General features: G+C 38.7%; 1 protein-coding gene across 2 annotated transcripts in view; it reads left to right on the top strand.

Annotated features, from left to right (window-relative positions):
* Nucleotides 1-9,679: 9,679 nt before the first annotated feature.
* Nucleotides 9,680-22,316, top strand: part of taok2a (TAO kinase 2a) — a 58,609-nt gene continuing 45,972 nt past the window's right edge. For both annotated transcript variants that reach the window (XM_055194385.2, XM_055194384.2), the window contains exons 1-13: nt 9,680-10,140; nt 15,980-16,120; nt 16,234-16,305; nt 16,631-16,732; nt 16,811-16,856; nt 17,454-17,550; nt 17,877-17,990; nt 18,571-18,662; nt 18,995-19,088; nt 19,331-19,412; nt 20,605-20,772; nt 21,247-21,453; nt 21,539-21,667. In XM_055194385.2, the coding sequence (XP_055050360.2) occupies nt 15,989-16,120; nt 16,234-16,305; nt 16,631-16,732; nt 16,811-16,856; nt 17,454-17,550; nt 17,877-17,990; nt 18,571-18,662; nt 18,995-19,088; nt 19,331-19,412; nt 20,605-20,772; nt 21,247-21,453; nt 21,539-21,667 (1,335 nt within the window). In that variant the 5' untranslated portion in view covers nt 9,680-10,140; nt 15,980-15,988. The remainder of the gene's footprint in view (nt 10,141-15,979; nt 16,121-16,233; nt 16,306-16,630; nt 16,733-16,810; nt 16,857-17,453; nt 17,551-17,876; nt 17,991-18,570; nt 18,663-18,994; nt 19,089-19,330; nt 19,413-20,604; nt 20,773-21,246; nt 21,454-21,538; nt 21,668-22,316) is intronic.

Raw genomic sequence — 22,316 nt, 5'->3', positions numbered from 1 at the left:
TGTTGACATGACTTGTAAATCTAAGTTGATTTAACAAAAAATTTTAAGGCAGCAAAGTATTTTTTACTTTAAATCTGTGTCTCCTGTCATACAATGGTGAAAACAATTTCCATTGACACAGACTATAATTTTAAAATAAGTTTGTGCTGACATCAATAAAGAATTGCATTTTTATATTTGTGTATAAACAAAATATGTTGAGTTTCAAATGTGCTGATAGTTTATTAAAGTATCTAAATGTTTCAACATTTGCTGCTATAATTAGATCTTCTTTCTAATCTTACTTCTTAGTCCTTTTATAACTAATTACCATTTCTCTTATTGTAAGAGCCATCTTTATAACGAGGATATAATTTCAAAAGATGATGTATACATTGATGATCTTGTTTAACCTGTTTCATTATGGAGAAACTTAAGCATACGTCACTTAAGCTCTGGGGAATGAAGGGTGGTCAACTGTACATTCTTTAGAAGCACATGTCGTTTTTTTTAATGGGCAGTTGTGGCCTAATAGTTAGAGAGTTAAGTTTGTTACCAAATGAGAGTTTCGAGTCCAGCAAGTTGTGGATGAGATGCCCTTGAGCAACGCACCTGCACTGTAAAAAAATCCTGTAGCTATCACGGTGTTACTTGCAGCTGGTTGCCGGTAACTTACCGTAGATTTAGATTTACTGGCAACATTTTGTTCAAAGTTAAATGAACATTAAACATTTACAAGTCTTTGTCTTTACAGAGTAAAACTAAAATAACCGCATCAAGCAAAGCATTCTGGGAAACAAAATCTGTAGCAAAAAACTGAAAAGGTTGATGATGATTTCTGGTTCCCAGAATGCTTTGCATGAGGGTGTTACTGTATAGTTTGATTCTGTAAAGATAAAAACTTGTTAATATTTAAAATGTATTTAACTTTGAACAAACTCTTAAATAAAATATATTTAAATATACGGTAAGTTACCGGCAACCAGCTGCATAACACTGTAATTTCTACAGAATTTTTTTTACAGTGTGTCCATCATTGCTCCCGAACACTAGATGGGTTAAATGTTGAGGTCACATTCCAAGTATGGTGTACTATATATTGATCATTAGTTCACTTTCACTTCTCAATAAATAACTCACTATTTAGTATTATAATTAAAATAAATTTAAATAAATAAAATTTAAATAAGAGACTAAATGTATGGTAAGTATATAAATATTCAGTTAAGAATTTTTGTTTGTAGATAACATCAGTAACGTAAAATTGCATAACAACCATGTGAAAGTCATCACATGTCATAGATGGCATTTTCTTGCGTATGATTGCGCAGGTTTATAGTCTTATTTGTTTGTTTTGTAAATTCTTGAAGGGTGTGCGTCAGAAAGCTATATATAACAAGTGCATAGAGCTTTCCTAAATATTATGAGGCTGATTGACAACTGCAGGAAGTCCTCTGGTTTTACCTGTTGTCTGACTTTATGGGTGAACTAGCAAGCATGCTTCACTTGCTGGATATGAAATCTCAAATATCAGTTAAAAAAAATTAGGGAATTCTATTTAAATATTTATTTTTTCAGCCATAATGGATGTGGATCTACTTTTATACTACTTGTCTCACACAATTATCAATCTAGTATATTTCTAGCTGACCAATGATTTTCAGCATTAGTCAGCCGCATGACATAACTTAAAGCTTTACAAATATTTGTGTCTAGTGTTTATAAAACTACAGGAAATTGCGAAAATTAACCATGTTTTCTCTGTAATAACCAGGCGTATTGATCACCGGCTGTTTTACTAGTAACCATGGTTTAATGGATGGTGCACATGTACAATGAGGATCGAAAGTTTGGGCACCCTTGGTAAATATGAGTAAAGAAAGCTATAAAAAAAATCGATGTTTCTTTATTTTAGCTTTAATTAAAAAATCACAAAAATATAATGTTTCATTAAAGTAAACAATTGAAAGTGAAGGGGAAATTACATTACAAAATAAATCATTTTCTCTAATACTTACTGGACATAAATATGGGCACCCATTTATTTAATCCTCTTTGCTACCTCCATTTGCAATGTCTTGATGAAACATTTACCATGACCCATTATAAGATTTCTAGCAGAGCAAGTCGGGGTTGACTTTTTTATTTGTTGGTATTTGAGATAATTCATGTGTCTGAATAAGATGTCCAGGACCTCTGGTATAAAAGTAGGTTTAAAACTATGAAGATCCAGCAGTATATTCAACTGTAGACATGGAGCACTTTTTAATCCATGTGTGCCCAAAACCATATTGTGTTCCTACCCCACTGCCAAAAATACTCTTCTTCATTTCATATGGCCCCAAAACCAAGTCCTATTTAATTTGCCATACTGGAATATTAAAGAGGACTTGGTTTTGCGGACATATGAAAGAAGAAGAGACATTATAGATTTTCAGATTTACCAAGAGTGCCCAAACTTTTGATCCCCACTGTATGGTTATTTTATGGTAACCATGGTTTAGTAAAACCATGAGTAATATTTTTAAAATCTGACTTTTTCCATGTTTAAGTGCTATATTTGGGTCCACCGTCCACGGTGCTTCTATCAACATAGAACATGTGAAAAAGAACAACCCACTAACTTAGTTTTTGTAAACCATTCTCTGCAAGCACGTGAAAAATGTGGTCAATGAAATGCTTCCCTTGTGATGTCATGATCTTATTATAATAATATCCATTCACGGCACTGCCATTTAGTGCAGAGAGAAAGCGAGAGAGAAAAAATAATTGACAGCACAATTGAGGTTCAATTTTAACAAACCACCATCATTGTGATCAGTGTTTACATTTCATCCGTTCATTTGCATTTTAACCCATTCATGACAAGATATCTTGTCAATTAAGAGAAAACATTTGCATGAAATAACATGTTAGTTTTTATGGTAATCTGTAATACCGCTTGGCACTCTTACCCAATTTATAAAAAACTGCATTGTAAAACTGCTTATAAAAAAGCAAAAAAAAAAAAATGTATTACACTCCGTGTTTTGATAATCATTCTAAATCTGGGCCCGTATGTATAAAGCCACTCAGAGTAAAATTTTAGTCTTAAGTGTGTCAAAATTCTAAGAATGACATCATTTTACTCTTATTCTTAGACTTAAGAATAAGTTTGATTTATAAATCCTCTAAAGTGTTAAGACTAGGTCTCAGCTCCTAAATTTTTCAAGAGAGCAGGAGAGGTCTCTTAACCTAGTTAAGAGTAACAAGAGGGCAGCAGAGAGGTGGAGATCATGCACTTTACAACAAAGAATATGTTAGAATTACTTTAATTCAAATGTATTTCTATAGTATATAGTGAAATAATTAAAGTTAAAAATGTTTAAATATTAGGTGTTACCAATTGAAGTGAGACGCTTTTACATTTTATGATAGGTAAATAAAATACCATAAAATGTAAATAAAATCTACAATAAAAATGTGAAGTATCTACAAGATTGCAGTGACATCACTACATGTAAAGTGATATTAATAGAGTATACAACCCTGACCAAAAACATAATGTTAGCAGTGAGCAAGCCAAAGGTGAAAGTTACAAAGATGGCAAAAATTACAATTGTGTTTAAGTGGAGAAATCCAACTTAACTGGATCATCTTGTTCAGGCTTGATCAAAGTGCAAAGTGTTTGCAAACTTTAGTCTTTTCTTTATAAACAGCTTGTGAGTAAAATCAAAATGATGTGATTCATCATCTTAATTTTTAAATAACATTACGTTTGTATATTTCATTAACATGTTGAAACTTAATCAAAATGGTGCAAAATCGTGTAAAATAAATGCATGTACGTATATGTAATATTGTTAAACATTTCGTGAAGCAAATTTAAATTATAATATTTAAATACTAATATAATTTGAATGTCTTCATGATTCATAAATGTATGGTGTCACATGCTGCTGTGATTGTATAACATTGCCGGCTTTCTATTGGCTGATTCAGAGGTTAAGGGCGGCCATTTTAGGTTGAAATCATTGTAGTCCTCAGTTTGCGGCACTTAAGTCAGCACCTAAGAATGAGTCTTACACTTTACTGAAAGTTGCTTTCAGCTTCTTTATAAACGTCTTCTATTCTCACACTGGTCCTACTTCTTACTAAGAATTTTTTGACACTTAAGTCATAGCTTAAGACTATTCTTAAGAGCATTTCTGAGATGTTTTATACATACAGGCCCAGATGTCTAACAAAATTCCTTCACAAAAATGCAATTATTTTAGCTTTTTGCTAAATATATATATATATATATATATATATATATATATATATATATATATATATATATATATATATATATATATATATCTTTGAAGAAAAATACCCATATTTAAAGGGGTCATATTATGAGATTTTTTTAAGATGTAAAAGAAATCTTTGGTGTCCCCAGAGTGCGTATGTGAAGTTTTAGCTCAAAATACTCCACAGCTAATTTATTATAGCATGTAAAAATTGCTAATTTGTAGGCCTGAGCAAAAGTGTGCTGTTTTTGGGTGTGCCGTTTAAAATGCAAATGAGCGGATGAAATTCAAACACTGATCACAATGATGGTGGTTTGTTGTAATTGAAACTCAATTGTGCTGTGAAGTACTTTTTTCTTTCTCTGTTTCTCTCTGCACTATGGCAGTGCTGTGGTTGGATATTGCAGATAAAGGGGGCGGTATTATTGTAATTCGCCTTGCTACTAGGGGTGCATGATTCATAAAATTTCACGATTCGATTCGATTCGATTTTTAAGCTCGAGATTCGATTCAAAATCGATTTTCGATTCAAAAACGATTCTCGATTTTAAAAAACGATTCACAGTATGTAAATGTAGTTTAGTTTTTCCTATGTGACTGATTGTAGTAGATATACAATTTTAAAGAAAAGAAACAAAACAAATTAAATGTAGTTTGATATTACTTTATGTCTTTATGGAAAAATAAAAACTGTTATGAAGCAATTAGATGACCCCTTTAATCAAACTCTATTAAATACAATAATATAGTATATTATAATGGTTATTATTTCTATTAGATAGAGCAGAAGCAGGAAAAGTGTCTCTCTTTAATCCACTCATTATTTCAGATTCAAAAGTCTACTTGCTGTCCCACTGACAGGGGACTTTACATTACAGCTTTGCGTTTTGTAAATAGTGAGCCAGCTTGAGCTTTGCTCGTTCAGTGCAATAGATTTTAGAAAATATATGGTTTATTAATAATAATAGAAAAGAGCAGTTTTATCGCCATAGAAACCATCGGCATGCTGAAACTGCACGCGAGCTTTAGCGCGGTAGCGCTCACGGCGCATTCACACGGGGCGTCAGCGTTAACGCTTCCCATTCACTTTTAATGGGTGACGTCATGCGTTGCCGAACTGAATTGTGGATCCGTCTGCGCCGCGTCAGTGCAGTTGCTCGCGGCAGAAGTTGAACATTTCTTAACTTTTCAAGCGGCAACGCGTGCGTCAGCCAATCAGATCGCCTTATGCAAATTACCTAGACAGAGCCAGCCAATTACGTTTATGGAAGAACGGAGCATGTATAGCGGCCACTGTGATTGGCTGTTGGCCACGCTTCAGACAAGCCTTCCGTTAAGCGTTAACGCTTACGCCCCGTGTGAATGCGCCGTCATGGTCATTCTTCGATCGACTCAGGTTTTATACATAATATTGTCACAGGTGACGGTTTGTGAGGGCGGAACCAAAAGTGTGGAAGACGGGTTCCGCCCGTCGATGGTTCCGTCCGGACGCTTAACTTAGAACACCGGAATTTCCGGGGTTTCCCCGAAACCAAAATCAAGCCTGATTACGTTCAGGTGGGAATAATTGACACAGCGGTTGCTGATAGGCTGACGAGGAGAAGAGTCAGTGCTTAAAAAGACCTTTGAAGACACCAAACGGGGAGCTTGTGGTATACTTTGTATACGCTGTGTTGCTGCTTTGCAGATGGACCACGCTGGTTGGATCGCTCTCCTGGGGAAGAGAGGAAGAGACAGTTAGCTGACGAAGGAATATTGTGGAGTCTCATTTGAGAAAGAGCGTACACAGAGCCATCAAGAGTGCAGTTAATAGCTGTTGTTGACAACTAAGTGTGAGTAACAGCTGTGGTACTTATCTGTGCAATACTTGTACGAAGAGTTGTTTGGTGTGTTCCTTTGTGTTTTTGAGGTCCCTGGCCCCACTGGAGAGGGAAGCGTGGGCGAGCCGTGGTTTGACCGGAAGCACGGACGAAGCACTTGGTAGGAAGCATCGTTTACCAGTAAAACAGTGGCCCTGTGGGAAAAAGGAAGCGCAGGTGAGCCAGAGGAGGGATAATCAACACGCCGGGCCTGTGAATAACACACATCTCCCTCTCATCGGTGGTCCAGCTATCGCCCAACTATCCTCTCGAGGTCGTCGTAGCCAGGTGGCAAGGGCGATCTAAAAACCACGTGAAGTTGTATAAGAGTGCTGTGGGTGAGTTTCACTGATTGATGGTGTTTACGCTTTACTTGCTGTGTGTATGCTGTGCTTGTAGCGTTCAAACTGCCTAGCCTCAGACGAGTCGCGAGACGACGACATCCGTGGTGGCCTGGGTCCTAAGGAGAGCGAGAAAATTTAGCCCTGTGCCCGGGGTGTGTCAACGAGAGCTTCGTTCATCCATAGAGCAGACAGTGGTGAAACCCAGTGAGTATTACCAAGAGTGTACCGTGCGGACTGTGGGTTGTAGCAGTGTGTGTGCTGATCTCTCAAACAGAAGCTCGTGGTGAGCGGGGCCCCGACGAAAGTTCGCCCCAACTCGTGACCCCGGTCGTGGAAGAAGGAGGGGGAGTTTGGGAAGCGTTCGGCTCCGTGTCATCGGACCCACTAGTCCCTACGACGCCCGGACAGCTTGAGTGGATGGGCGAAGGAATACGGTACACCAACACTGTAGCGAAAGTCCCCTGTTTGCAAGTAGAGCTCTCTGTGTGCATGAAGATCCCCAGGGCTGTGAGAACGTGACCTGTGAAGTAAACCTGTTCTGTGCTTATAGCAATTACCTACCTGTACAAGTGAAGCTCTGTGTGCATGAAGATCCCCAGTGCTGTGAGTAACGTGACCTGTGAAGTAAACCTGTTCTGTGCTTATAGCAATTACCTACCTGTACAAGTGAAGCTCTGTGTGATCGAAGAACCCCACTGCTGTGAGTAACGTAACCTGTGAAGTAAACCTGCTCTGTGCTTATAGCAATTACCTACCTGTACAAGTGAAGCTCTGTGTGCACGAAGACCCCCAGTGCTGTGAGTAACGTAACCTGTGAAGTAAATCTGTTTTGTGCTTATAGCAATTACCTACCTGTACAAGTGAAGCTCTGTGTGCACGAAGGCCCCCAGTGCTGTGAGTAAACCTGTGAAGTAAACCTGTTCTGTGCTTATAGCAATTACCTACCTGTACAAGTGAAGCTCTGTGTGCATGAAGATCCCCAGTGCTGTGAGTAACGTAACCTGTGAAGTAAACCTGTTCTGTGCTTATAGCAATTACCTACCTGTACAAGTGAAGCTCTGTGTGTATGAAGATCCCCAGTGCTGTGAGTAACATAACTTGTGAAGTAACACTGTCTGTGCTTATAGCAATTACCTACCTGTGCAAGTGAAGCTCTGTGTGCATGAAGATCCCCAGTGCTGTGAGTAACGTAACCTGTGAAGTAAACCTGTTCTGTGCTTATAGCAATTACCTACCTGTGCAAGTGAAGCTCTGTGTGTATGAAGATCCCCAGTGCTGTGAGTAACGTAACCTGTGAAGTAAACCTGTTCTGTGCTTATAGCAATTACCTACCTGTACAAGTGAAGCTCTGTGTGTGGACGAAGATCCTCCAGTACTGTGAGTAACGTAACCTGTGGAGTGAATTTGACCTGTGTCTATAGCCATCACTTACCGTTCCAACGGAGGTCCTGTGTTGAACGAACAGCGACCAATAGCAAAGTACCTTACCCCTGTCTGACTGTAATTTGATTCTGCCTCCAGGAGAAGCGGAGCGCGCCACGGATTATTGGGCCGGAGCCCCCAAAGGAGCCCCTGTTCCCAGTCTTTCCCCCAAGTGGCCCTGGAGGCGAAGAAGAGACACATTCGTTTTAAATTACCCTTTCCCCTTTCCCATTTCCTTTTAAATATTTAATAAAGTTTGTTTTACTTGTAGTATACTCGTCTGTCTGGTCATTGGGGTGGTCTTGGGAAACTCCTCGAGGTGGAAGAGTTAAGAGGGGCGTGACCTTTAGTCTAGTTGGGTCCGCCCCCGGGGTGTGACAATATTAATCAGACTTTGGACCCGAAGTAATTTAACTATGACTGACACGGACCCGACTGACCATTTCAAATACAAACCCGGAACCATACGGGCCGCGGGTGCTCCGTCAAGTTCTCTAATGTTAAAACTCTGCTCAAGTTCAGAAACATGAAGGATACAATGTGACACGAGCTTGTTCGCGTCGCATCCCAATTCATTGAGAAACAAAGAGCATGTGAACGCACACCGAACTCATTATGTCGCACACAAAATGTCATTATTAAAGAGTGTCATCATCACGTAAAAACAAAAAAGACAAAATTTGATGCCAGATATACTTGGGCACTTGTTAATATAACTGGGCAGCGCTGCAGCAGCAATGTGTGGGAAAGACTGTGACAAGAGTGTGCTTGCGTCAGTGTGAATACGACGCAGCGTCATCTATGGGAATACGGAGATAAACTCATTTCAGGACAATAGTAACACGGCATTACAAAAAAATTATGAATCGATTTTTGGAATTCTATGAATCGATTCTGAATCGGCAAAGCTTGAATCGCGATTCAAATGTGAATCGATTTTTTTGCACACCCCTACTTGCTACCTACCTCACAAAACAGGCAAAATCTGAACGACCTAATTTTTCACATGCTTGCAGAAAATGACTAAAGAAAGTTACTGGGTTGATCTTTATTCCATTTTCTAGGTTGATAGAAGCACTGGGGACCCAAATATAGTTGTTAAACATGGAAAAAGTCTGATTTTCATGCTATGACCCCTTTAAGACTTTATAAACAGAGATATAGGATGAATAGGATGACAGGATGAAACGTTTTTTCCCCGTTTTGATTGTTTGTTTGAAAGCAGAGGGTCTGTTCTTTCATTTGATATATTTGTAGGTTTATATTAATTATATAAAATTTCCTGGAAGGCATTTTGCGAAACTTTTGTGAAAATCACACAAAAAAATGCTGGCGGGGAATGGGTTAAAGGACACACCCAAAATGGAACATTTTTGCTCGCATCTTTAAAGTGGCAATTTTAACATGCTATAATAAATTATCTATATGGTATTTTGAGCTAAAACTTTACATATGTACTCTGTGGACACCAAAGATTCATTTTACATCTTTAAAAAGTCCTGTGACATGTCTCATTTAAATGCAATCTATTCTAGGCTATCAGTTAACTTAATGTGTATGCAGAGCTAAACTCCAACTAATATATATATATATATATATATATATATATATATATATATATATATATATATATATATTTGTAAAATAATTTTAATACCGTTTCATGACCTCATTGTTAATTAAAAGATTTAATTCCTGTTTTGAAGTGTTTTAAATAACCCTTTCAGAAATCCATTTTACCTTTTCAAAATGGCGGATTCATTCGTCCGCTCTACACCGGAAACACACGACACAGATTTTTGACCTTCCTTCCGGTTGGCTCCCGCCCCACGTAGCCATTTTGCGTTTCCTGGACAAAAAAAGGGGTTAGATGGAAAGACAATCAGGCACGGCGTAAAATACAGTCTGGAAATTATACAGATAATCATAAGTTTGGATGTAACACTGCAATATGATAGAAGCGGGAGCGGGCGAGCAGTTACACCAGCCGCGGCCCGTGTTAAAAGTGCAAACAGATAGCTAACTCGCTAACGAACCGTTAGCGAAAGATAAAGAGTTCATAGACATTCATGAGTTTCAGGACATTTATAGTTATTTAATTCAGCACTGTTGCGCGCTCTGAGGCGGACGTTGATAGAATTATGGACGGTTTGTTGGTCTGAAACGTCGTTGCGGCAACAACAAACGTCGCGGTTATTTGCGGAGAAAGCCGGATAACCGTTTATTCGCAGGGTATAAAGAAGAGGATCGCGGCACGCCACGGTAAGACAGCTTGTTTTTCTAGGATGATCTGGATTTCATGGGTTTGGGGATTGTGAGATTTTCATAACTATACCAGGCTTGTAAAGCACGGCTTTCTGTTGTTGACAGACGTTTGTCATAAGCCTGTCATGAATGTATCTTCCATAATAACAATATGTCAACCATGCTTCTGAGTTAGTGGCTGGACTCAAATCGTAATAGTGGTGTAACTACACCCCATTTTGTAGTAAACAAGTCACAGTGTTTGATTTAACTTCACTTTTTGTCTAAAAATCTGCAGCTCGCTGTGGATTTGGGACACATCCAGTGTGTTTCTTGCCTATTGTTTAGTTTCCCCTTTCTTGCAGAACACCGGATGCTGCTTGTACCCTCAGCCCGAATTAGCATTTATACAATAGTATGCAAATCTTCACACACTATATAACTACACTTGACAATACTTGGAGTCCTAAAGCCAACAAAAGTGCTAACCGGCCAACAAGAGTCCACATAATAAAATAAGTTGTGTTGGTGTGAAAGTGTGCTTTCACTGCAAACACATTATAGCCTTAAGTGCACTCAGTGGGTGGAAAAGAGAAACATTACTGATGCCATTTAAGTTTTAAAGTACAATAATAGCACATTAGGAGCTGCAAGTGTAATCAATATATGATACGGATCATTTAAAGTTAGCGGACCTTGAAAGGGAGTGAATCACATCATCAATACTTTGTTACAAGCTTTTGCTTTACTGGAAATAGCTTAAGAATATGTTTAAGTTGGGTACAGTTTCCATGGGATGGTTTGCAGCTGTGGATAGATCCTATGTGGGTATCCCTCCTTTAAACAGGAAATGTGAATTAGACTTCTCAACTCCATAGACCACCATTACCCCACCCTGTTATCAAGCTGTTTGAGAATGTCGGCGTGAATCGCATATTTTGTCACATCAAACCTTTATATAAATACCCCAAACATTGTATTAAATTATAGATTCTTAAATGTGTTTTCTTGTTCCCATGTGGTTCGATGGAGTCTGTGTTTATTGTATAGGAGTGCCTGGTAATGAAATTATATTTCAGTTGTAGTGTCTCTTCTTCAGCTGTTTTCTAGCTACATACTAAGATCTGCTCTCTCATTTTTCTGGTGCCCTAAATATGTTTAAAGTCAACATGAAATTAAAATTGACCTGTATTCGTCATTGTGCATCAATATCAGCACATGTTGTTTCCAAACATAAAGGATGGAGGTCTTATCAAAAACTAATAACATGTTTCTCTAAACAAGGTTTTGTGTTTGTTTTAGCTAGACTGGGCTGTAAAACCCCAATTTTTTTTAAGTAATCATCAATTCCCAATATGTAAACATCGTTATACTGGTAAAAACATCATAATACTGAACTCAAATAGGTTGCAAATAGCATTTCATGTTGAACTGGAAGCCCTTTGTGTATGTGTTTTAAATTTATTTACATTTATATGATTTAGTATAAATTTTATGTCTAGTCCATATATTGGTAATTCTAAATTCCATACATTTGTTAAATGGCTAATTAATTATGTAATATAAACCAATTCATAAGCTTGAGTCTCAAAAGCCTGCATGAATGCCAACAAAACAATACAAGAATCTCACAAACGGCAAGCCTCCACTTGTCTGCTATTTCATCTAATGTAACCAGTCTATGCAGTGATTTTGTTTTTAGTTTAGGATTGCCAAAACACATTGCATTTCGTGATTTTTACTTAACTGTTCACAACTCGCCTACCGATTGTTATCCACTCCTCACTCAGTCAAATGGCTAAATACATATTTACAGTTCCAACGTGCATGATTTCTCAATCTGAAATGAATATGCAAACAAAACAGAGGCTGATATGTTTTTCACATTTCAGTTTAAGTGTGTACACTGTGGATTAGTTGTTTGTGAACTAGATGCGTTATGCATTGAGCAGGACCTTAACTGCAGGATATGACGGTCTGTTTTTCTTAGCAATAAATGAGGGTTTGAACAGAATGCAAATTAACAACATGGCTACATTATCGTGAAGATCAAAAAGACGTAAAGATTAACTGATTTCGAAACGGCATCATCCAACTAGGGCAGATTACGGCATCTTTATTATTAATGTCTAGTGCCAAGTCTGACAACTTCTAAGTGGGTCACAGACTTCTGGGTCTTTTGTAGTGGGCTGCAGATGCCAGATTGCCGCATAATATTAGCAAAGCCAAAAAAAGAGATTGGTTGAATTTGGCTTGTACAACTTTGTGCCATTTATGGCTCTTTTCCACTGCATGGTACGGCTCACTTTTGGGGGTTGCACTGTGTGTAAAGTACCTGGTACTATTTAGTACTACTTTGTGTGAGGTTCCAAGTGAGCCATACCGATGCTTTACATGACATGTATAGAAAGCAGATCAATGATTGGTCAGAGAGAATCATCACTATCAGCCTCATTGCTAAATGCAACCTTAAAGGAATAGTCTACTCATTTTCAATATTAAAATATGTTATTACCTTAACTAAGAATTGTTGATACATCCCTCTATCATCTGTGTGCGTGCACGTAAGCGCTGCAGCGCGCTGCGACGCTTCGATAGCATTTAGCTTAGCCCCATTCATTCAATGGTACCATTTAGAGATAAAGTTAGAAGTAGGGCTGAAACGATTCATCGAGTTACTCGATTTACTCGATTCAAAAAATTCCTCGAGGCAAAAATTCTGCTTTGAAGCCTCGTTAAATTCCTATGACGCGCACTACACGCGCCGAGATCTGATTCACACGGACCGTTGTTCAATGTTCAGGAAGCACATCATTGCGCGTGGTACATTTTGAATTTAGTTGGCGCGATGGCGGAGCGAATATGTCCATAAACGGCAGAGAGAGACTGTCTAAAGTTTGGGATCATTACATTCAGCATCTGAACCAAGCGTCGATAAAACAAGCCACGCAACAATAATTTTAGCTGCAGTCATTCACTGTATACAGCGGGACGTGATGTTGTGATTTTTCGAACGGATTCTTAACCTAAAATGCACCGCAATGCAAGTGATGCAAACCAAATGCAGCGTTCTATTGAAAATGAATGTATGTATTTCTGCCGTACCAAAATGCAATGAAGCAACTGAATGTCTGACTGGGGTGTCACTCTTCCTCACGCACAGAACGCATACACAGGTTGTTACCATAGCAAATAGGCTCACCCCAGAAATGTTATATTATATGTTTAAAGCCTAATGGTAAATGCTGCAGGTGTAGAAATGTACATAAACCAGATATTTACTTTGATGTCAGGGCTAGATTACAGCATGAAATCTGTTGTGCATATTAATAAATTAAAGTGTTTAATTGTTGGCACTGGCACTTATAAACACTAAATGGGTAAAAAATTGAAATAAATAGGCTTATTTCTTGGAGCCAAATACCTCTTTTTTTTTAGAAATAAAAGCCAAATGCTTGAACATTTACAGCCAAGTCATTTTCGTTATGCATTATTTGTTTTGGTTGTTTAAAAACACACACAAAAAAATTATCCGATTACTCGATTAATCGATCGATTCAGTGCTAGATTAATCGATTACAAAAAGAATCGATAGCTGCAGCCCTAGTTAGAAGTGACCAAACACATCAACGTTTTTCCTATTTAAGACGAGTAGTTATACGAGCAAGTTTGGTGGTACAAAATAAAACATATCGCTTTTCTAAGCGGATTTAAAAGAGGAACTATATTTTATGGCGTAATAGCACTTTTGGGAGTACTTCGACTCGCCTTAAAAGTCCGCTCCCCTTCTCACTCTCATAATGGAAGAGGGAGGGTGTTACTGCGCCGAGTCGAAGTACTCCCAAAAGTGCTATTGCGCCATACAATATAGTTCCTCTTTTAAATCCAGCTAGAAAAGCGCTACGTTTTATTTTGTACCAATCAAAGGGGTGGTGCATACATGTCATGATGAAAATTAAAATATTTTTCTTTATTACACTTACAGTTAGGACTTCAGACATCTCCATTTGTTTTTACAGTTCTCACGGACACATGTTTTATTAATTGGCTATCGTCCAGACATGACGGACGACGTCTTTATCTCATTTCGGCCATGTGGCGCGCGTGCACACTCGTGGTGTGAAGCCCATCTGCGCTATTTTCCGAGATGTTTTATCAACTGGCTAGTTATCCTCCAAACAGTGACTGTCCGGACCACATCATTCCCATTTCGGCCGTGTGACGCGCGTGCCCGCTCGCGTTGTGTGAAGCGTGGCCGTGCTATTCTCCGAGATGCACTTGACAGCCTTTTTTTATTTTTTTGGACAACCTAGCTAAGGCAATAGGGTTTCCCAACTTAGGCGGGCCGCCCGAACTGCAAACTGCTGCGGGAAACCCTGCTATAGACCGTTTCAGCAGTAACAACATAAACAAGCGGCTGCACGTAGCTTCCGGTAAACTCCGCTAAGAATAAGTAACAACAAAGTTCTTTAAACGTAGTTTATTTATATAACAAGCAAAAAAACAACACATAGATTACCTAGGAAACCAAAACATTAGTTATTTTCGACGACGCATTTGTTCAAGAGATCAGTTTAGCAACTAGTCAGAGCATAAAAAAAACGAAACCGGAAGTAAGGTTCGGATCCAGACGTGTATCACGTGCTTCCAATGAAACCATCTATAATCCCACCCGATTTAAAGAGGTACTAAACTGCAGTAGAAAAGCAAACCAGGCCTAGATAAAGCGAGCCAAACCAAACTTTGCCATCAAATATAAAAATTGTTGGAATACACCAAAAGCTTTGGTGTGAAAGTGCACTGATTATGTTGGAAAAAATATGCAGTCTGCATTGTGTACACACTGGATGTTTTTGGTTAAAAATGGAAGTAGATCACTTTCTCAGGGTTGCCACTAGGGGTGCAATGGTTCAAATTACTCAACGGTTCGCTGTGTGTCACGGTTTTAGGGTCACGGTTTCGAAACGTTTAGGTGTGTGTATGTTTACGGGGGCAAAAAGGCTACTGTCAAATTCAAAGAAAATAACATTATTTGTTGGGTTACAAACACTTTGGTCACAACAGGCTTCTTTACAAAAATATAACCTATGCAGTTTTTAACCTCTCCAAAATCAACATTTTCACTTCAGAGCACTTGCATTATTTATACTACATGTACTAACATACATGACTTCAAAATGAACATAAAATAGCTAGAACACTGGGTTACTTTTTATGTTCTATGCCACTCTGTCTTAAAGTTTATTCGCAAGAAGATCAGTTTGTTAACATTTAAACACAGAAGGCAATGTGTGTTGTTTCGGTCTCACCTGCGATCGCGTGCTATCAACAACATCCTGGTGATGATGGCGCAAGTGACTCCTCATATTAGATCGGGATACGGCACAATTAATCAGTTTTGTCCACGTTTTCTTGAGCATCGCTGCTGCAGTAGACTTAAATGAAGCTTGTTGCCTTAAACGGTCCGTAACACCCACACCAACACGTGAGGAGGAATTGTGAGGTTGGCAACAGATTTGCATACTACGAGTTGATTAGACAGGTACTCACACGCAGAGCATATTCCGAACCATACATTAGCGGTTTTATGGGGTGTACGCGGTGCACATGCATGCCGAACCGTGGGAGGATAAGGGATTCTGTACCGAGAACCGTTGCACCCCCAGTTGCCACGATACAAAACTTTAAGCAGTCAATAAGAAATTTCATTTTTATCTATACCAATGTTGATACTACAGCAAAAATAAATATGCCGATCATACAGACAGCAGTTGGTCAAGTTGGCATCAAATCTTTAGAACTTTTGACATTCCCACTAACAGCACATAGAAATTACTTTTTCATTTCTCTTGCTCAGGAGTCAGTCATGCCTGCCAGTGTGCGTACTGGAACCCTAAAGGACTCAGAGGTGGCTGAGCTCTTCTACAGAGATGATCCTGAGAAACTCTTCACTGATCTCAGAGAGATCGGGCATGGCAGCTTCGGGGCCGTGTACTTCGTAAGTGAGCCAAGAGTATCATTTCTGGGGGGAACCAAGCCCCTGTACCAAGCATGTGGTTGTGTTGATTTGTGTGTTTTGCACTCTGTATGACGGTACGCTTTGTATTTTAGGCTCACGATGTACGTTCCAATGAAGTGGTGGCCATCAAGAAGATGTCATTCAGTGGCAAGCAGTCCAATGAGGTCTGCATCACCATTCTTGCATAGCATGATTAGAACTGGTCGATGAAGCAAAAAAAATCAAATCTCTATTCTTAAAGGAAAACACCTCAACTTAGATGAATTTATATATATCTATCTTTTTTCAATGCGTGCACTTTTAATCTTTGTACAGCGCTTGACCAATTTGGCTTAACCAATAAACAGAGCATTAAAAATGATTTTTATATTGCCAACACAAATATATAATTCAATATGGCTCATCCTTATTTCTGCATTCTTCTTTTTTATTATTATGCAGAGTTACCGTTTACATGCTAATCTTTTCATGCAATATTTTTTTTTTCAGAAATGGCAGGACATCATAAAAGAGGTGAAGTTCCTACAGAAGCTCAGACACCCCAATACCATTGAATATAAAGGGTGCTACCTCAGAGAGCACACGGCATGGGTAAGTGTGCATTCATACTTGTGCAATAGCGGTGAGATGTTTGTCTGATGCGCTAATGTTGTCTGTCTCTCCTGTTAGCTGGTGATGGAATACTGTTTAGGATCAGCCTCTGATCTTTTAGAGGGTGAGTAGTTCATGTCTGCCCCTCTTCACAAAACCTTAGTTTCAAACCCAAATCAAGTCATCAAACTGTCCCTCAGCTGCCCTGTTTGACTTCAGATATCTCCATTTGTTTTTGCTGCCTTTGCTGTGCAAATTGTTATTAATCACCAAGACAAATTTAAACGACAAAAAAAAAAATCAAAATCTTGGAAAAATAGGCAACGTTCTCTGCTCTCAAACGGTGGGAGGCGTGTCAACTGTCTGCTCTAAAACCACGATCACTTATGGGAATGCTGCCATCTCTCTCATGTTTCAAATACCGCTACAACCTGAATGGATGCTTTCGATTATGTCGGCCATGCTCGGTTGCACCCAGGCGTCATCGAGCCACCCTTTTAACCCCACTCAAATAATCCTAAAGTCAGAAATGAGGGAAAAAAGTGTAACTCCACAATTCAGTACTACATAGTTCACAGACTATTAATGTGTTTAAGAACAATTACTTAACACATTCTTTAAACATTGTCACCTGTTGATAAGGAAACAGGTTTTGTGTAAATAACTTTCTCTTTGTGAAATATGTTTTTGTGTACTAACTTAAATATACATTATCCCACAGTGCATAAGAAGCCTCTACAAGAGGTGGAAATAGCTGCTATTACCCATGGTGCACTACAGGGCCTCGCCTACCTTCACTCTCATAACATGATACACAGGTGAGACCACCAGCGATGCCACTTGCTTAGATTTCTGTTTATTCATAAATCATTGGTTCATTTATCTGCTTAATATTGGATTTTTATGTGTTTAGCCAACACTTTTTATCCAGCATTTTAAGTATAAGGAAGCATTTAACATTTTTTCGTAAGGGCTAATAATAAACACAATATACAAAGTTGTTTACAACTAATAATATTAAAATATGGAAGAGAACGGCATTCTTTTTATCTTTAGCAAAAGTTTAGATTTTTCCACTTTGCTGTGTATGGTTTGTTAAGTCTTATGAGATGCACAAATATTTATGTATTGTTTACTTTTTCAGAGATGTGAAGGCAGGTAATATACTGCTGTCTGAGCCTGGTCAGGTCAAGCTTGGAGATTTTGGCTCCGCCTCTATCGTTTCTCCCGCCAACTCTTTTGTGGGCACTCCATACTGGTAAGATCTGGTTGAACCACAGTTTAAGGAAGACTAACATTATTGACAAGTAGATTTAGGGGGAGTTTCCAGGACAGGGTTTAGATTAATCAAGGACTAGGCCTTAGTCATAATATGACATTTGAGTCGTTGTTACAAAAAACAATACTGGTGTGCATCTTAAGACAAAACATTTGCATTGATATATGTTAAGATATGTCGGGGCAAGAGGTTTTTTAAATTACAGCACATCAAACATGCATTTTAATCTGGAACAAGGGTGTAAGCCCTGTCTAGGAAACCACACCTTAAAGTATTTTGTGCATAAAGAAAAAACAGTTAAAAATAGTAACAGTGTGTAATAAACCAGTGCACTGAAACTGGCATCTGATTTCCCAGAAAAATGAAATGAAGCTACTCTGACAGCATATTTTCAAATTGAACGTTTTTAAGTGATTTATGAACTGTATGACATTGCAGTCTACAATATGTACAATAAAAATGTATTGCTTATTCTAAATGGCTTGTAGTTCGCAACACAACCTTTCCTCGGTAGAGCAAGTTTGTTCTGTTTATCATAATCATGTCCTCTCATGTTTAGGATGGCTCCTGAAGTGATCCTGGCCATGGACGAGGGGCAGTATGACGGGAAGGCGGACGTCTGGTCTCTAGGCATCACCTGTATTGAACTAGGTTTGTGATGTTGAAACTGACCTATGACTTTCCACCTCTCACTGACCCCAAATCTTTAGGACTTTTCGGGCATTAACAGGGTTTATTTAGGGCAGTCTGTGACTGTCTTGCTATGGAAAGAGATTTGGGTTTTAGTGTCTAATCTGCTTTGGGGTTGTAAGTTGACTTCTCTTTCTCCCTCTCATTCATTTGCTCTCCTGATGATTCATCTTTTGCTTTTATTGTAACCCTAATAGTTGTCAACTCATTCTGTATTTTGATCTTCATTCTCTTTTTGTCTCTTTTGTTTGTATGCTCTGGTTTTATTTAACTTTTTGTCTCTCTCCCTGCAGCTGAAAGGAAGCCACCCTTGTTCAATATGAATGCAATGAGTGCCTTATACCATATTGCGCAAAATGAAAGCCCTGTCCTGTCATCAAACCACTGGTGAGAACTGGTCTAGTTTGGGTTGTTTGTTTTGTCATTGCCTATTTTTGTCATTGCCTATTGACATTTTCTATTTGTTGATCTAGTTTTGTCTATTTTTAAGTTCTTATAATAATTGTCTTTTATAATCTCATTACTAAAACTTTACTTTTAGGCTCCCATTTTTTGTGATTTGTATATGTTGTTCTGTTGGTATTTTTATATGTTCATCGCCCTTTTTCTTCTCTTTTTTTTAAATGCAGGTCGGACTACTTCCGTAACTTTGTGGACTCTTGTCTTCAAAAGATCCCTCAGGACAGGCCTACCTCAGATGTGCTGCTCAATGTACGACATAACACACACTCACTTGTCACACATATCCTGCTTTCTTGATTACGCAATCTTCTGGTCATGACTATATGCCCCACAATGGCAAGACACAATCACATCAACCAGATTGACATATTACAGGGTTCCCACAGGTCCTTGAAATCCTTGAATGTTTGTGAATCTGTGGGAAAAATTGAAGGCCCTGGGAAGTTTTTGAAAATATAATACATATTTACAGGTCATTGAAAGTGCTTGAATCTATTTTATGCAAGAAGTTTTCTGGAAAAAAATCCATATTATTCCCTGTGTAGTGTAGGATAATATCATAAAAAATCTAGACTTTTTAAGCACACATTCTAAACTGTTCGCTTTAAATGTTTATATCTTCTGTATGCGAATGTTGATTCATACAAAAATGCTTTTTTGCATAGTTGTGTTTGACACATGAAAACATCTCGAGTTACGTATGTAACTGTTGTTCCCTGAGAAGGGAACGAGACGCTGCGTCTCCCTTGCCATACTTCCTGCATTCTTGTTACGCCGTCTTTGGCAATATTTCAGATAGCGATATACCTCCTGGCTCCCGTGTCACCCTGTCTTTGTCGTTAAGCCTCACCATTGGTTGAATTTGATATACACATTCAGACGCACTTACCCCTGGAGGTGTCCCCAAAGTGTCACTGCAATGACACAGCGTGAGTTCCCTTGAAAAGGAATTGTAACAATGTATCTTAAATAGTAAAACGATGTAACCTTGCTCTCACTTGAAACGTGTCCCCACATTTAGTCCTTGAATTTGAGGGTATTGGACCTGGAAAGTCCTTGAAAGGTCCTTGAAATTAATTTAACTAAGGTGTGGGAACCCTGTATAAGAAATGCTTTCAGAGTTTACAATTCAATTTTGAGTGATTTATATCACATTTTGCTGTCTCTGACTATGATTTATCCTGTGGATTAGGCTATTCTCATTTTTTTATCATTTTTAATTTTTACCTGTTTAATTCTTACTGTATGATGGCAAGTTCAATATGAATAAATGACTTTTTATGTTAAGTAACATCAACAAAACTTAATTAAATTGATTTGTTGTTTTTTGTATGCCAATTAATTGTTATCAGAATTTCTAAATAGTCCCACTTAGTCTTGGCACACCCTAAGATTCTCCAGTCAAGATCTGTCTCACATCTGTCACACCTTCTCTCTTCAGCACCATTTTGTGGGTCGAGAGCGACCCCATTCTGTAGTGATGGATCTGATCACTCGCACCAAAGATGCTGTGCGAGAGTTGGACAACCTGCAGTACAGGAAAATGAAAAAGATCCTCTTTCAGGAAACTCACAATGGCCCTACACAAGAGGGAGGAGAGGAAGAAGAGGTGACGTTTGTTTATTTACATGGCACGTCAGAATACAAAAAGTATTTAAACCATTCGAGCAGTAGGATCACATGTTTGTCATGGGTAAAGCTTCCGCCCAGAGAGTACCATCAAATATTTGTGATTTGAGAACGAGCGGTCACGTCACCAGTTGCTGATAGAGAGTTGTGCTGAATGATTGGTATTCACTTGGTTTTCATTCATGTCACAGACAACCAAACATTCCCACGAGTACTGCTATGAAAGTTTTTGTCATAACAATTATAAGTAATTGGTGACACCATTCTCCTCTTAAGTTGACAACACCCAATATGCACTCATTGCCATACATATGCTTTTAACACTATAGCAACACTTTCTAATGAATATATAGTGTTATCAGCGCTTATGTGCAATAATAACTCAAAACTTATGGCATAAAAGGTTAAAAGAATTAAAGTAAATGTTTATTTATGTGTCTGTGTGCGTGTGTAGGAAGCAGAGCCATACCTCTTGCAGACGGGCACTGTGAACAGTATGGAGAGCTCTCAGTCTGTGCCGTCTATGTCCATAAGCGCCAGCTCTCAGAGTTCGTCGGTCAACAGTTTGGCTGACGGTTCGGACGACAGTGCAGAGATGGCCATGATGCAGGAGGGAGAACAGACTGTTACCTCTAATAGCTCCATCATTCACCGTCCCACTGTACGTAGTCAAAGAACGTGATCTTAAAAAAAACTACTTTTTGTGAATAGTCAGTTACACTGTTTTTCTAATACAACTCTGACAGGCTCGTGATAACATCTACGACGACCCCTATCAGCCCGAGATGGAGTCGCAGCAGCCGCCATCGTCGGCCGCCCGGAGGAGGGTGCAACGGAACCGAGATCATTTTGCAACCATCCGCACGGCCTCTCTGGTGAGCAACTGACCGAATTGCAACTTCAAACCCATATTTGTCACACAACGTGTAGCAGAACCTGTTGTTAGCTGGTTATGGTTTTCATCAGACCAAACCAAAAGGTTAAATGGAACTATGAGCCCTATTATCATTTAGAAGGTGTCTCTCCAACACTGTTCCTGAAGAGCACCTGTCATGCAGATTTCAATTCCAACCCCAATCAAACACACCTGAACCTGCTAATCAAGTTGTTCAGGGCTGCCTAAAAATTTGAGGCGTAGGGTTGGATCTAAAATATGCAGGACATGTGCCCTCCAGGAACAACGTTGGAGGCCCATGCATTAAACCTAAATGTTACAACAGGGTTTCCGCGGGGTTGTAAAAGGTAGTAAAAGGTAGTAAATTAAATTACGCCAAATTAAGGCCAGTAAAAAGTAGTAAAAAGTAGTAAGCGTCATCTGACGAGGTAGTAAATTTTCGATTGCCTTTTGTAATGTTATGATGCCTGGAAATTAGTTCAAATCGCCTGCATATCTGGGCAAATAATCAAAGATCTTTCGTCTCTGGGATGTGATCAAAGCCTGGAGTGGAGCCAAATCACGTTCCTCTCTCCGCTGTAAGCTTTCTGTAATCACTACGGACTGTATCACGTTAAGCTGAGGTAAAA

This window comes from Misgurnus anguillicaudatus, chromosome 19 (genome assembly GCF_027580225.2).
Source record: "Misgurnus anguillicaudatus chromosome 19, ASM2758022v2, whole genome shotgun sequence".
NCBI classification, from domain to species: domain Eukaryota; kingdom Metazoa; phylum Chordata; class Actinopteri; order Cypriniformes; family Cobitidae; genus Misgurnus; species Misgurnus anguillicaudatus.
This window is presented reverse-complemented; position numbering and strand designations above follow the sequence as displayed.